This window comes from Amphibalanus amphitrite, unplaced genomic scaffold (assembly GCF_019059575.1).
Source record: "Amphibalanus amphitrite isolate SeventyFive unplaced genomic scaffold, NRLGWU_Aamphi_draft 001581F_arrow, whole genome shotgun sequence".
Taxonomy (NCBI): Eukaryota; Metazoa; Arthropoda; class Thecostraca; order Balanomorpha; family Balanidae; genus Amphibalanus; species Amphibalanus amphitrite.
Genome location: NW_024883074.1, coordinates 97,075 through 110,000, shown reverse-complemented (window position 1 = coordinate 110,000; position 12,926 = coordinate 97,075). Strand labels below are relative to the sequence as shown.

Below are 12,926 nucleotides of genomic sequence, written 5' to 3'. Positions count from 1 at the left end.
TCGACGGCGGTGAGGTGGTGGAGACGGCGCAGCCAGACCAGGACTACACCGTGCCGCAGGTGGGTGGACGGGTTAGTGAGCGGGGAACGTGGGTTCGAATCTGGTCAGGGGACTTATTTTCTCAATTTTCCTATCGCTTATTTTCTCTTATTTTCTCAGCACTTATTTTCACTTATTTTCTCAAGTCTCAAGCCACTTATACAGCACTTATTTTCTCAAGTTTGCTCTATGAAATATAATGTTATTGTCTCCATTGTCAATCAAATCCAGCCTTATCTTCTGTGACGGGCAGCGTTGTTTGGTTAAAACTAAGCCGGTCACAACTTGACAATACTTAGATATTCTCCAAACAGCCAAAGCAGCGAGTGACATCCATATTTTCCAGTAGCGTTTCGAACGTAACCTCTCGTTGCAATGTTGTACCACTGATTTTCACACACCACTGACGTCATTAACCATAATGACCAGGGACGTAGTCAAGGGGAGGCCCCCCCCCCCCTGAAGGCGAAAAATATAATAAATTATAAAAAACAACTGCACCACACCCCACAAAAAGTGGGCCAAAACCGAGGAGTTTTCCTTGTTTGTAGGTGGTACGACACTAGGAAACGACCTGTGGCCCCTCCCTGAGCAAAATCCTGGCTACGTGCCTTCCAATGACGTCACTGCCTGTGTTTACAGCTGGTGGTTCCGGAAATTAACGGAGGACTGGTTCTACCGGTACAGTCAGAGTATGGACCCCCAGAGGACGCGACAACCCCCGAACAGGTGAGACAGCACCACAGTTGTTGGTGGATATATGAAAAAGTAGAAGAAGCCACAAGGGCCAAATATCAGTCTCTTGTATAAGTATATATTTTTTCCGTCATTTTTTATTAAGTACAATATGAGCAAAGGCTATTTCGTCATCACTATGACAATGGTTGGTAGGTATGGCTGGTAGGTATAGGTAATTGGTAGGTTACGGACGCTTGCTGACGCCACTGCCCCTGCTCAGATGAGAGTACACTTCAGTTGCTGGTAGGCAATAGCCAATAGGCATTGCTGAACGGTCGGTTACGGGCATCTGCCACCTCTGTTCATGATACGCCCAGCTTTGTCAAACCAGTATGGTTACACAGCATACCTGAAGACCACAAATGAGACCTGATGCAACACTTCACTTTGACCGAGAGACAAGTCGGGTTAACCCATATGCGTAATACCAAATCCATCATGATTTTCTCAATTGACATCTACCAATAAGTCGCTAGAATTATATAACAGCCAGTTATTGCTCATGTTAATGCTCACGTAGACCGGCTATGAGTCGGTCAAGATCCATTGCAAATCACTCGTTGATCATTTATTCGGCAACGGCATTTTATGCAATATTTTCGAAATACGAACACAACACAACGTAGAGCACCAAGTGCTGTTTTTTATCGTGTGTATCTAAATCAGATCAACTGAAAACTGACCTATATCGTCTCTCCTCCCCTCTCCCTCTCTCGCAGCCGGAAGAGGACAGTGCCATTGATCCCATCTTCGTCCGGAGCAACGTTCCCCAACCTACCTCTGATGGAACTCCGGCCATTGGAGACATCGGGGTCGCCGGCAACTTCTAGATACTGAGGTCATCAGGTCAGTTCAGCGACGTCACTGGTGACCAGTATTACGTCACTAATGGCATAAGCTGGTTCAGCTCCTGCTACCAGATTTACTTTCGTTGTAGTGTGGACAGTGTCGTTTATAGTCTTAGATGGTACGGTTTAGCTTTCGTGATTTGTCGTAGTTCCTAAAACGTTTGAAGCGTTCTTTGCAGGAGATGAATGTGTTGTTTATGTTTATCGGTTGTAGGCGGATGCAATTGATGGCTATACTTTGCAATTTGCGTCACAACAAGGCACTTGCTCCCTAAATTGTGTAAAATAAACACTTTTCATGAACGCCACCTCACTGCCATCTGTTGTCCGTTTCAGTAAACTCCGTGCCATTCGCCGTGTCAGGCACTTCATCCCGCATCAGCTGAGCTCAGCGAGTCTGACGTCACGCCCCGTGACGTCACCCGTCGCCATGGTTACCGCGTTGAGGCTGTTTGAGCTCCTCCCGCAGCTCAGTGTGTGTTGTTAGTGTTGTTTCCTTGGTGCCAGTGTACGTGGTTGAACGTCATTGGCCCCTCATCATTGCCAGTATAAATACATTGTGATCCATACTCGGTTTGTTTAAGTGATTCCACTACGGAGAACAAAGACATGAGCTGGTGTTACTTTAAAATTGGAGGTCTCGACGCCCTAATCGTGACGGAGAGGCGATGAAACTCAGGAGAGGCGATAAAATCACGCAGAACGTCAGGAATTAAAAGTTATTCAACTGTATCTAAAGTTAGTTTATTTTCGGGAGTATTTGACGATTGATCATCGACACTCTAAAAGCTAGAGACGGCGGAACATGACACCTATTTTGTACAGATCTAACAACACAATACGAAGTCCTTCCACCACCTTCACTGTCTTATACGTCAAAAAATACAGCTGACTCATATTGCACTGTGCCTACCCGGCAAAACGCACAACCATTATCCTTGGAGGATAGCAACATCCATCATCCGTATCACTCGGACTCCCTTACCTATCACACTAGCTATCTTGTAAATCCTAGCAACTCAGCTAACTTGGAGACTATACAACCGGTCACAATGACTTCAGTGTCGCGTCAAATATCATTCGTCGATTGGGGAGCCGTTTGAATGTGCCGGAGAGCAGTTAAATTCACCGTTTTCACCATCACTTTCTAGAATACGCAACGTAACCTGAATCCTCCAGATAGCGCAGCCTGTGGCATTTGGGTAGCGCCAACTATACGCCCGCCACGCTACCTATATACCACCAGCGCCACCTATAACCCCATCTCCCTACTTATACTCCGCGTTGAGCGCCCTGCCAATCACCAGCCTCCTTACTTCACTCGTACCCGCACCGATTTCATACAGCTTCGCATCCCTCAGAAGCCTACCTGTGGGATAATCGTTGATGTACCCATTACCTCCGAGCGCCTGGACCGCTTGGAGCGCCACCTGTGTGGCTTTCTCGGCGCAGTAGAGGATAACCCCTGCGCAGTCCTTGCCTGAGACATGACCGTTATCACAGGCGCGGGCGACGCTGTAGAGATAGGAACGGCAAGCGCTGGTGTCGCAGTACATGTCTGCCAGCTTACCCTGTGGGAGAGACCGGCGTTGGTGGAATAGTGGCGCCATCTTTAAGCTCGCAGCGCCACCTATACAGTCGCAGCGCCACCTTTCTACGGTAGCGCCGTGGGCCATGTGTTCAGCACGAGGCCACGAAAAAGCAGGGTGTCGGGAGGAAATGTGCTGGGCATAGGCGGCGGAACGGGGAGGGCACCGGGGCACCGTGCCCCCTTTGATTTTGATATTTTAACCCGCGCCCCAGTGGCGGTCTCAGCCAACTTCGCCCTAGTGGGGGGGGGGGGGGGCATATGTTACCACCCACCTCTAACTCAAAAACTAAGAGGGTTAGAAAGACGCGGTAAAAAGCAATCGATAGCTCTCAATGCGTACGTTTGAAAGTATTTCAGTCATTTTTCATCTTAGAGCAATATTGGGGTCACTGGAGCATGGGTGTAGGAGCGCCAAAAATATTGGTGAAGGATGTCACCTGAACCCTCGGAGAAGTCACCTGAACCTTCGGAGAAGGTGCAGGACCTTACCGCAGTGGAGGGGGGAGGGTGGGGGGGGGGCGGAATTTCGTCAACTCCTGTTTTTTTTTTTCTCGCAAATGTCTCACGCCATTATCATCTAATTAACGCCAACTTTTCAGTACATGCCTAAAATTGAATTTTTAGGTATCCAAGCATACCTTTGGATACCTACCAAAGGTATCCACTATCCAAGCATACCTTTGGATACCTACCAAAGGTATCCACTATCCAAGCATACCTTTGGAACCTAAAGGTATGCTCCACTGCTCTTTTTTCGTGACCAAAGTCTTACAACTTTCCCACGAGTAAAAACAAGCACAAGCCAATATATTTTGATATTCACGGCATTTACTGAGATTAAAGGGACCCTCCCACCTTAACATTAGTTTTGAGTTGAGATAGCCAAGTTTGCGGCCAGGCTCAGAAACCACCATTTATCCTGGTCGCAACCCCCGCAGCTTTAAGGTGTTCAAGAAATTTCTTCCCTTTACTTGCAGGGTGGGACCAGCGTGGTCCCTATCTCTTAACCCGGCACCGCCTGGGCTATTTCCGTACCCACATCAGCCTGGGGGGGGGGGGGTCGGATCCGACCCCCCCTGTTATCTCGAGAACCAATGGTCGTATCGAGCCCCGCGAGGCGGCGTTCGAAAGGTCTCTTCGAGGCCTTCCCAAAGCACTCTTAAGATTTTAAGATTGAGGTCAACTTTCGGGTCAAGGTCAGGTCAAAGGTCAAATTCAGGGGTTTTGCATGATTAGGCTTACGGACAGCGGAATCGATAGCTGCTGCTCGAAACTCACCACAAATGACCTCAAAGACCTAGTGAAGGTACCATGAGCGTATAGGGGTCATACTAAGTACGGGTCAAGGTCAGGTCAGGTCACGAAAGGTCACGGTTTTCACTTTCTGCTACATGGGCGTGCGACACATGTTTTATGGCTTATTTTTCACGCCAAATCCGATGGTAATGGTTATATGTGACCCCAAGTCACTGTGCTGGTGATAAGTGTGCATTGAAAGCATAAAAAATCGTTTATACCATACATAACTAAACGAGGGCTAAGAAAAAAGTCAATTTTTCAACTTTTTATTTTTGACATAAAAACGCACTTTTCTAGACGAGCTTTGTCCCAGGAATCTAGTGGTGCCATTTGTTTTCACATGCAATGTTCAGAAGTGCCTCTAATTCGCGAAAATGCTTATGACGTCACCATGCCCTATGCATGTTGGAGCTATTTTTTACAATTTGGGGGTCAAAAATCAAGATAGAAAGTTGAAATTTGGGACATCTAATGTTCTAATAGAGCTCTATAACATATATTCCGGTTTTTTGGAAATTCGCAAAATTTTGGATTTTATTAGCTGTTTTCCAAAAAATATAGTTTTTTGAATTTTTAGGGGTAAAAAACGCATTTTATGGAAAATCCGAGATAGCCATTTTAAAGAACTCGTTGAGCTGCGTCTTTTCATGTTCTTAATTTGCAATTTGCTTAAAACCTCGATTTTTGGCGATTTTTTAAACATTTACCATTTTTTGACTGAAAACGCCATGTAGTTACATCACTAAAATCGATATATTTCAAAAAAATTTGAAAATTTTTTCTTGAAAATTGCACAGGAGACGTCAAATTGATGGGGGAGAAGGTATGCGAAGTTTCAAGTTGATAGCGCAAGCGGTTCATGAGTTATTCAAGAAAAACGGAGGGGGGGGTCGGATCCGACCCCCCCCAGGCGGTCGCGGGTTAACCATTACGGGAATCTGATGACGTCATCAGGCTTTCGAACGTCCGTTAAATGTTTGACTAAAACGTTTTGTAGCACGCGGTGGTATATGCTGCTTTGCGCGCAACAAATGCCGCACTTTCAAATAAAGTCGCTAGGAACAGCGGAGATCCCAAAAAGTAAACAAAAGTAAAAGTCTAATATCTTGAAAACCGGTGAATATTTTTCGATGAAATTTGGTAGGTATTCGTTTTTGCTCTTTCTGAACCGAGCGACATCACTTTCATGCCAATTCATTAACTTTTTTGAAGGTGGGAGGGTCCCTTTGACGGAAATTTCTGAGTATGAGCGGCCGGCCGACCGGTCGGCCGGCCGGCCGCGGTCACGGTTCTGCGACGCTTATATCTCAGCAACCACTTGACCGATTTACACGCGGTAATTTTTGTACGGTAGCTTCATTCCTTCTACCAAGTATTGGACTATTCCCGATGCATGTGGGTGACCCCTTATGCACGTGCCACGTGCAAAACGAAGAGGTGTCACTTTTGTAATTGTTGCAATATCTCGGTAACTACTTGGCCGATTGCGCTGAAAGTTGGCATGTAGGTAGGCACCCACTAGGCAATGCATATCCATGTGCCAGAGTTGGGGTGCTGCTGCACGTGCGCACGTGCAGGGGTCGATTCCAGATCTCGACAATGGCTGGACCGATGGCGCTCAAATTTGGTAAACAGTTAGGGACCGGTTAGTAGGGTGCCGTGCAAAAGTCAGTTGGGACCCATTTTGCACGTGCGCACGTGCAGGGTGCCGCTTCCAGATCTCGAGAACGCTGAACGACTGGGCCGATTGTGCTCAAATTTGGCACATCGCTAGAGACCGGTTAGTAGGGTGCCGTGCACAAGTCAGCTGGAGGTACCCCGTCGAAATTTCGCACGTGCAAAGCTCACCCTCTCGCTCGCTCCGTTAGTCGCCCCAAAAGGCGTTATACTGGTTTATTAAATGGCGTGAATTGTGAAGAAGGTGGGCATAACACTTCATAACTGATAAGATGGGGTAATTGGGTACCTGTTGCCGTTTTAGCAATAGCCTTTTTGTTGAACCCAGTCGTTCTAGCATTGGTGAAGACCCTCACCTGCATTGCTCAAGATTGGTGAAGGATCCTTCACCAATCTAAAACTTTGGTGAAAGGTATCCTTCACCAAAGAGATACGTTGCTACACCTATGCACTGGAGGTCATCAAAGGGCAAAATTTGCCAAACGTCATTATATTTTTCAGAAAACATGCATTTATCTCAGGAACTATGATAGCTAGAAAAATGCGTGGAAAAGCAATCGATAGCTCTTGAACTCTTCTTTCGATAAGGTCCTTATCAAAATTGACCTCAGGTCAACGGTTTAGCCTCCAGAGGGCAAAAACTCCAAAATAGCTGTTTTTACGAAAAGTGTTTTTCGACAATAACTTTTGACTAAAAAAGCCACGACATTTCTATTGACAGAATCGTGTTCCTCTCGCCGAGACGCATCGAATGAATTATAATTTGACCTTGAAAGGTCAACTTGAAAATTTGACCTCAGGTCAAGGTCATGACCTGACCGGATAAAGGTCATGTTGCATATCAGTCGATGCGTCTCGGCAAGACAAACACAATGAGACCATCCCCAGCGTTCTATCTCTTTCCAATCGAAAGTTATTGGCAAAAATCTGTTTGTAGCCTCAAATGACCTCGGATGACCTTTCTAGAGGCTATCAGCAAAAAAGACACCTTGGTCGTCACGGGTGGTCCAAATCATTGTGATTCTGAAATATTTGGACTGTTCCTATGCGTACACACGGATCTAGAGGCATTTTCATTTTTCTCCATTGACTTGGAAAGGTTTTTTTCTCCATTGATATTTTTCTCCATTGATAATGGAAAGATCACGTCACTGACCTGACCTTAGGTCACGGATATAAAAAATCCGAGATAAACAAATTGTAGGCGCCCATAACATGATGCAATCCACCAAGCTTGAAACCTCACTGACAAACACTGCAGGCTGGATATATTGCAAACTTTTTTAGGCTTGGTCAGTTAACTTGACCTGGTGACCTGACCTGACATGACCTGGGGTCAAAAATTTCACACATTGTCCAAAATTGATGTACAAAAATCTACCCCAAGCGGCGCAGCGCTACGCGCCGCGGTTTTTTATTTACACGCAAAAAAACGCGACAGGGTGGTAACTTATGCCCCTCCCCCCCCCCCCCACTGGGGCGAAGGTTAACATTAGCCCTATGGGCGTTGCATGGAAAGAATGGGACCAAAAGTCGGCAGTGCCTCCCCCCCCCCTAATTGAAGGTGTTCCGCCGCTACTGGTGCTGGGATCGAAGTCATCGGTTGAATGACGACTCCAATTTCTAAATTATACTGGCTGATAATTTTACCTCAGGGTACCATTCTATGGACCAACACCGTTACCACGTCATAAACGCAGTCGGTGACCTTCCACTATTTGAATATTCGATTACAAAAATCTCTTTGAATTCGTCTCTTTGGCGCGAAGGTGAATGACAATACATACAAACTACCACCACGAAACGCTTGATCAATCACGAATAAAACACTTTTCAATTTTTTCAGTTTCAAAAAACATACCTGCATCAGCTGGAAGTGACCGATGGGCTGGTTAAACTGCTGTCTCTGGTGACAGTAGTCGAATGTGACGTCACACGCCGCCTGCATTATACTGCAAAACATGAGGCTGGAGTCAGAATGATGCCAATATGACGTAAGCAGCCACCTGCATTTTACAGATAGCTGACAACTAGCAGTTGATGTCGCAAATAAGAGAATATGACGAATATGACGTCAGGATTAGGGCAAAAGAAAGGAATCAAAACCGTACTTTGCATTGAAACGGAGCAGCTAAAGGCTAATACAATTTTCTATCATTTTTAAAATTCCTTCTAGTGTGTAGTTCATGGCTCCCAAATGCCCAGCATCAGGATTTCTCAACTCTTCCCGTTCTGGGTCCTTCAATTCTATCCCATTCAGTGTCTCATAGTCATAACCCTCCTCATTCAGTGGTTTTCAACCCCGCTCCATTCAGTGTCTCTCAAATCTCCCTCACTCAGTGGTTCTCAACTCACCCGACCGGTCCAGCAGCCAGCACCAGTCTCTCCAAGTCCAGGCCAGTCATCAGGACGTAGACTCCCTTACCAACTGGGCCGAGGATGTTAGAGTCTGTGAAATAGAAGCACCGTGTAAGCTGAAAGTATTGTAGGCACTTAAGCCTCTACAGCTAACGACATACCCAATATCCATTATGCAGGCTGTCATAAGCACATTCACGCCCTTTCCAACCGGGCCTAGTATGTCAGCGTCTGTGAAACAGAAGCAAGCCGGAATATTGCCGGGAATACAAGCCGGATCGTGTAAGCCGGAATATTGTAGGCAGGAAAGTCTCTCCAGGCTAATAACATATCATCTGGGTCAGTCATCACCACATACACTCCCTTTCCAACCGGCCCCAGAATGCTAGAGTCTGTGGAATAGACACATCGCGTAAGCTGGGAATATTGCCTACGGTCAGTAGTCAGTACAGTCTCTTCAGCTAACGACATATCCATTATACATGGTGTCATAAGCACATACACACACACACACACACACCTTCCAAACTGGGCCGAGAATGTTTGAGTCTGAAACAAATATACGAGTAAGCACGTACCGGCATCTCAAACGTGTCATATTGCGGCGGATTAGCGTTATCACTGTGAGGGGAAAATGTCGTATTGCATCGAGCACCAAAGCCGTACTTTTGGCTCATATGTTTCGCTATGTAGTGAGCGCGTTGTGACACTGGCCCGTCCGCGCGACTAGGCGTGCGATAATCAATACGTGCGAGCCTACTGCTACGATATCTGAAATGATACTGAATGAACTACATTATCTTTTAAAACGTCATAAATATGAGATATTATAAATCACCACTCACCCGGCACGAAGCAGTCTTCAAACACCAGTTCACAGGTCGGCGATCCTCTCATGCCCAGCTTATCCAACTTGGGCGACGTCGAGAACCCCTTCATTCCCTTCTCAACCAAAAACGCCGTAATTCCGTGCTGTGGCTTACACTCCAAATCACTCTTGGCGTACACCACTAGAACATCCGCCACGGGGCCATTTGTAATCCAGAACTTGGTGCCGTTGAGGATGTAACCGCCCTCGGTGCGAGTAGCTCGGGTTTTCATTGAGACGACATCAGAGCCGCTGCCCGCTTCGGACATGGCCAGCGCGCCGTAAAACTCGCCGGAGCAGAGCTGAAAAGGGGAGGGGGAGGGTTAGAGATAGGAGATGGAGGAAAGAACACCGGCTGCAGTTTATATGATGCTCAGTAGGAAAGTTTATAGAAACGCTCAGTATATATTAGAGTTCAGTGGTAGGAATATGAAAGCAATAGGCGACGATGAATGAAGGCCTTGAAAAAAGAAGCTCGCAATAAGCCCTAGAAAAGTTTAAACTTATTGGATAATTGCATTAAAACCAGAAAAAAAACATGAAAAGACCCATGCTTGCAAAACGCACGGAACCGTTACCATAAAAGCGATGAATATGGTAAGATGTATGGCCCATAGGTAGGTATCCAAAGAACATGAACTTCACGAGCAACAGTTGAAGACAAGAGTGTCAGACGTAAATATTTGACTTTCAATGACGCAAAAACAACACTAATCGCCCTCACAAAGTCCATCGGCCACTCACCTTGGGCAAGAACCGCTCCTTCTGTTCCTTTGTACCATGTCGGTTAATCTGATTCACACAGAGATTACTATGAGCTCCATAGCTGAGCGCCACTCCTCCTGCCGCTCGGGACATTTCCTCCACCACCAGACAGTGCTCCATGAGCCCCAGACCTGAGCCGCCGAACTCCGGATCAGCGGTGATACCCAGCAGGCCCATGGAGCCCAGCTGACGCCAAAAATCCTGTGGGAGGGAGGGGGTGTTCAGAGAGTGTTCTGGGAGAACTTCGGGTCCGCGGTGATCCCCAGCAGACCCATGGAGCCCAGCTGACGCCAAAAATCCTGTGAGCGGGGGGGGGGGGTTCAATCAGACAGTGTTCAATCAGACAGTGTTCACTGTTCAATCAGACAGTGTTCCAGCACACAGTGTTTCAGCACACGTTTTATCAGTGTTCCATCAGGGTAGCTGAGAATAGTGCTGTGGAGAATGGTGCTATAATTCATAATATGGTAGGGGAGTGGGTGGGTGAGATCTCAGAAGACCTAAGGCACCTAGCAGCTGACACCAGAACTCCAGCGTCTAGAGAGGAAGAGCGAGACAGGGCGAGTAGCATATTGCCAACGGCAACAATACTCAAGGGAAGTGTGAACAGGAAAAGTCGCTCAGGTACACACTAGGTGTTAGAACTCGTGGTAGGTGCCAAAACTACTGCAGCTAGTGGAGGACGGAGATGCGCGAGATTTCGGCAAACGGAACGCACCAGAACTTCTGAGGAGAGTAGAGGAAGGAGCAACAGTGGCGATATTACGACAGAAATCGAGTGGAATGTGTAGAGGGTTTGGGGATCAATGCTAGACGACTCGAGTTGCGACTGGTGGCGACATCTACACTTTGGTAGCCTAGCTTTCCGAATACGTAGATGGCAGCACCTTACAGCGTATGAGCCTGCGTTTTATTTCGGGACATTGCGTAATTAGTAATTACGCCTGTTATTCGATCTTCTAAGTTCTAACTCAATTTATTTTGGAATTTGTGCTCAACGTCGACTCCAACAAGGCTGGTGGTCATTCATCGAGTGCCTGCATAATAGTTTGCGGGTTGCAGCTTGTGGAAATGTTTCCCGTTCGATCCAGTTTTCAGACGAATGGTTACCTATTGCGTAACACGCAAAAAAGTCCTGGTTCTTGCGTAACAGTAGGTACCTATATTCGTTCATTCGCAGCCATTCTTGACATCCGTGATGTTAAAAAAGTGATATCGATTACTACTTTCCGTTCGTCGCTGATGACGAAACAACTGATCATTGTTGACATCGGGTTAGTTCGTTTCCGGTTATTGTCATCCAGTACCATTCTGTCATCAATCATGATCATTTCAAAGTTTATTTGTGATATATAGTACCGTAATATAGCTTAAGTAGCTTAAGTAAGAATATGTCCTTCTACCTATTTGCTTATGGCATATCACATACATTTCCTAGATTACAGGTGACTCAGGAGTCAGGACTCTTCCAGGCAGCAGGCTGCATTTATCCGCTTCTTCTTCATTGATCATTCTTCCCACAATTTATTTTTTTGCACATGCCTAATTACCCTGTACCTCTAACCAGGGCTGCGGAGTCGATGGATTTACGGCGACTCCGACTCCGACTCCGACTCCGGCTTTCAAAAACCGACTCCGACTCCGACTCCGGGCAGAAATGTCGACTCCGATCGACACCAACTCCCGACTCCGACTCCGCACACCTGGCAGGGCTGCGGAGTCGACAGATTTTCGGTGACTCCGACTCCGACTCCGGCTGGGGTTTCCAATATCGACTCCGACTCCGACTCCGGTCACAACTGTCGACTCCGACCGACTCCGACTCCGACTCCGCAGCCCTGCCTCTAACAAATCCATTTATTTTATCCCTAGTATACCTATTGCAACTTGCAAGGATAATGCCAAATAAAAAATTGTAAGTGAAAGACTGTCATATGAACTTTACCACAACCAGCTTGCTTATTGTCTTATTAAAAGAACTCACCTTCCTCTTATCCCAGTCATCCTTCTTGTCGATCTCATCAGCAAATGGAGCCAACTCCTTTTGAACAAAGCCCCTCACAGTCTCTCGCATCTGTAAAAAAGTAGAGGTGTGGTAACTTTGGTAGGTAACTCAAATCTGTGGTACCTACCTACACACAAAAAGCTTAACCAAATTTAAAACTATGATGAATTATTAATTGATCTTATTCCTAATAGAACGTTAGGTACTTATACTGCTAAAATCCTGAAGGAAAGGTATCTACTAAGGTACCTAGGTACCTACATTGACATATCAATCAAGTGCAGCCTGCACTTGCACGCAGTGCTATCCGAACATGGCTAGATTTTCATTCAAGAGAAGTTCCCACTCTTTCCATGAAGAAAGTGCTTAGACTGTAATAAAAAAAGTTAAAATCACCTGCTGCTGATCCTCGGTAAGGCCGAATAAGGCATCATCGACCGGATACAAGGAAAAAAGCCGAATATTGTAATTAGCTGATGGAACCACCGTCTTTCTAGCACGCAGAACATTAGCTAGCGATGAGGACAGCCGCATCAAATTATTCGGTCTCAAGTGAAACATGTTTTCCTTCAAAGGGCGGTAGTCAACTTGCTTTAAATTTTATTGAAACTATTAATTGACTATGCACTCGAACGATTTCCACACGAGCTCTAAAACACAGAAAAATAACTCGAAGACCACAAACGCAGTAACTGCGCCGTTTACACCGTAATATTTTTTGCTACCATATTTCAGAGT

General features: G+C 46.2%; 2 protein-coding genes across 3 annotated transcripts in view; one reads left to right on the top strand and one right to left on the bottom strand.

Moving 5' to 3' along the window:
- The window catches only part of LOC122373974 (pro-resilin-like), an 11,613-nt gene extending 9,419 nt beyond the window's left edge, over positions 1-2,194 (top strand). For both annotated transcript variants that reach the window (XM_043352446.1, XM_043352448.1), the window contains 4 exons: positions 1-59; positions 682-768; positions 1,497-1,623; positions 1,962-2,194. The exon at positions 1-59 is cut by the window's left edge. In XM_043352446.1, the coding sequence (XP_043208381.1) occupies positions 1-59; positions 682-768; positions 1,497-1,607 (257 nt within the window). In that variant the 3' untranslated portion in view covers positions 1,608-1,623; positions 1,962-2,194. The remainder of the gene's footprint in view (positions 60-681; positions 769-1,496; positions 1,624-1,961) is intronic.
- Positions 2,195-2,353: 159 nt separating this feature from the next.
- On the bottom strand, positions 2,354-12,869 carry LOC122373975 (isovaleryl-CoA dehydrogenase, mitochondrial-like). The gene is made up of 7 exons (XM_043352449.1): positions 12,585-12,869; positions 12,168-12,257; positions 10,163-10,384; positions 9,396-9,720; positions 8,548-8,641; positions 8,054-8,144; positions 2,354-3,196 (listed from the first exon to the last, which is right to left on the bottom strand). Exons 1-7 carry the CDS (start codon positions 12,747-12,749, stop codon positions 2,894-2,896), a joined length of 1,290 nt encoding a protein of 429 aa, XP_043208384.1. The 5' UTR covers positions 12,750-12,869; the 3' UTR covers positions 2,354-2,893.
- Positions 12,870-12,926: the final 57 nt, after the last annotated feature.

Bases quoted from the DNA above. Each gene is read 5' to 3' on its own strand.
- LOC122373975 (XM_043352449.1), bottom strand. From the start codon at position 12,749: ATGTTTCACTTGAGACCGAATAATTTGATGCGGCTGTCCTCATCGCTA. The intron at 10,385-12,167 runs GTGAGTTCTTTT...TCCCTCCCACAG, and splicing joins ATGACTGGGATAAGAGGAAG to GATTTTTGGCGTCAGCTGGG. The intron at 8,145-8,547 runs GTGAGTTGAGAA...CATGTTTTGCAG, and splicing joins CTGGCTGCTGGACCGGTCGG to TATAATGCAGGCGGCGTGTG.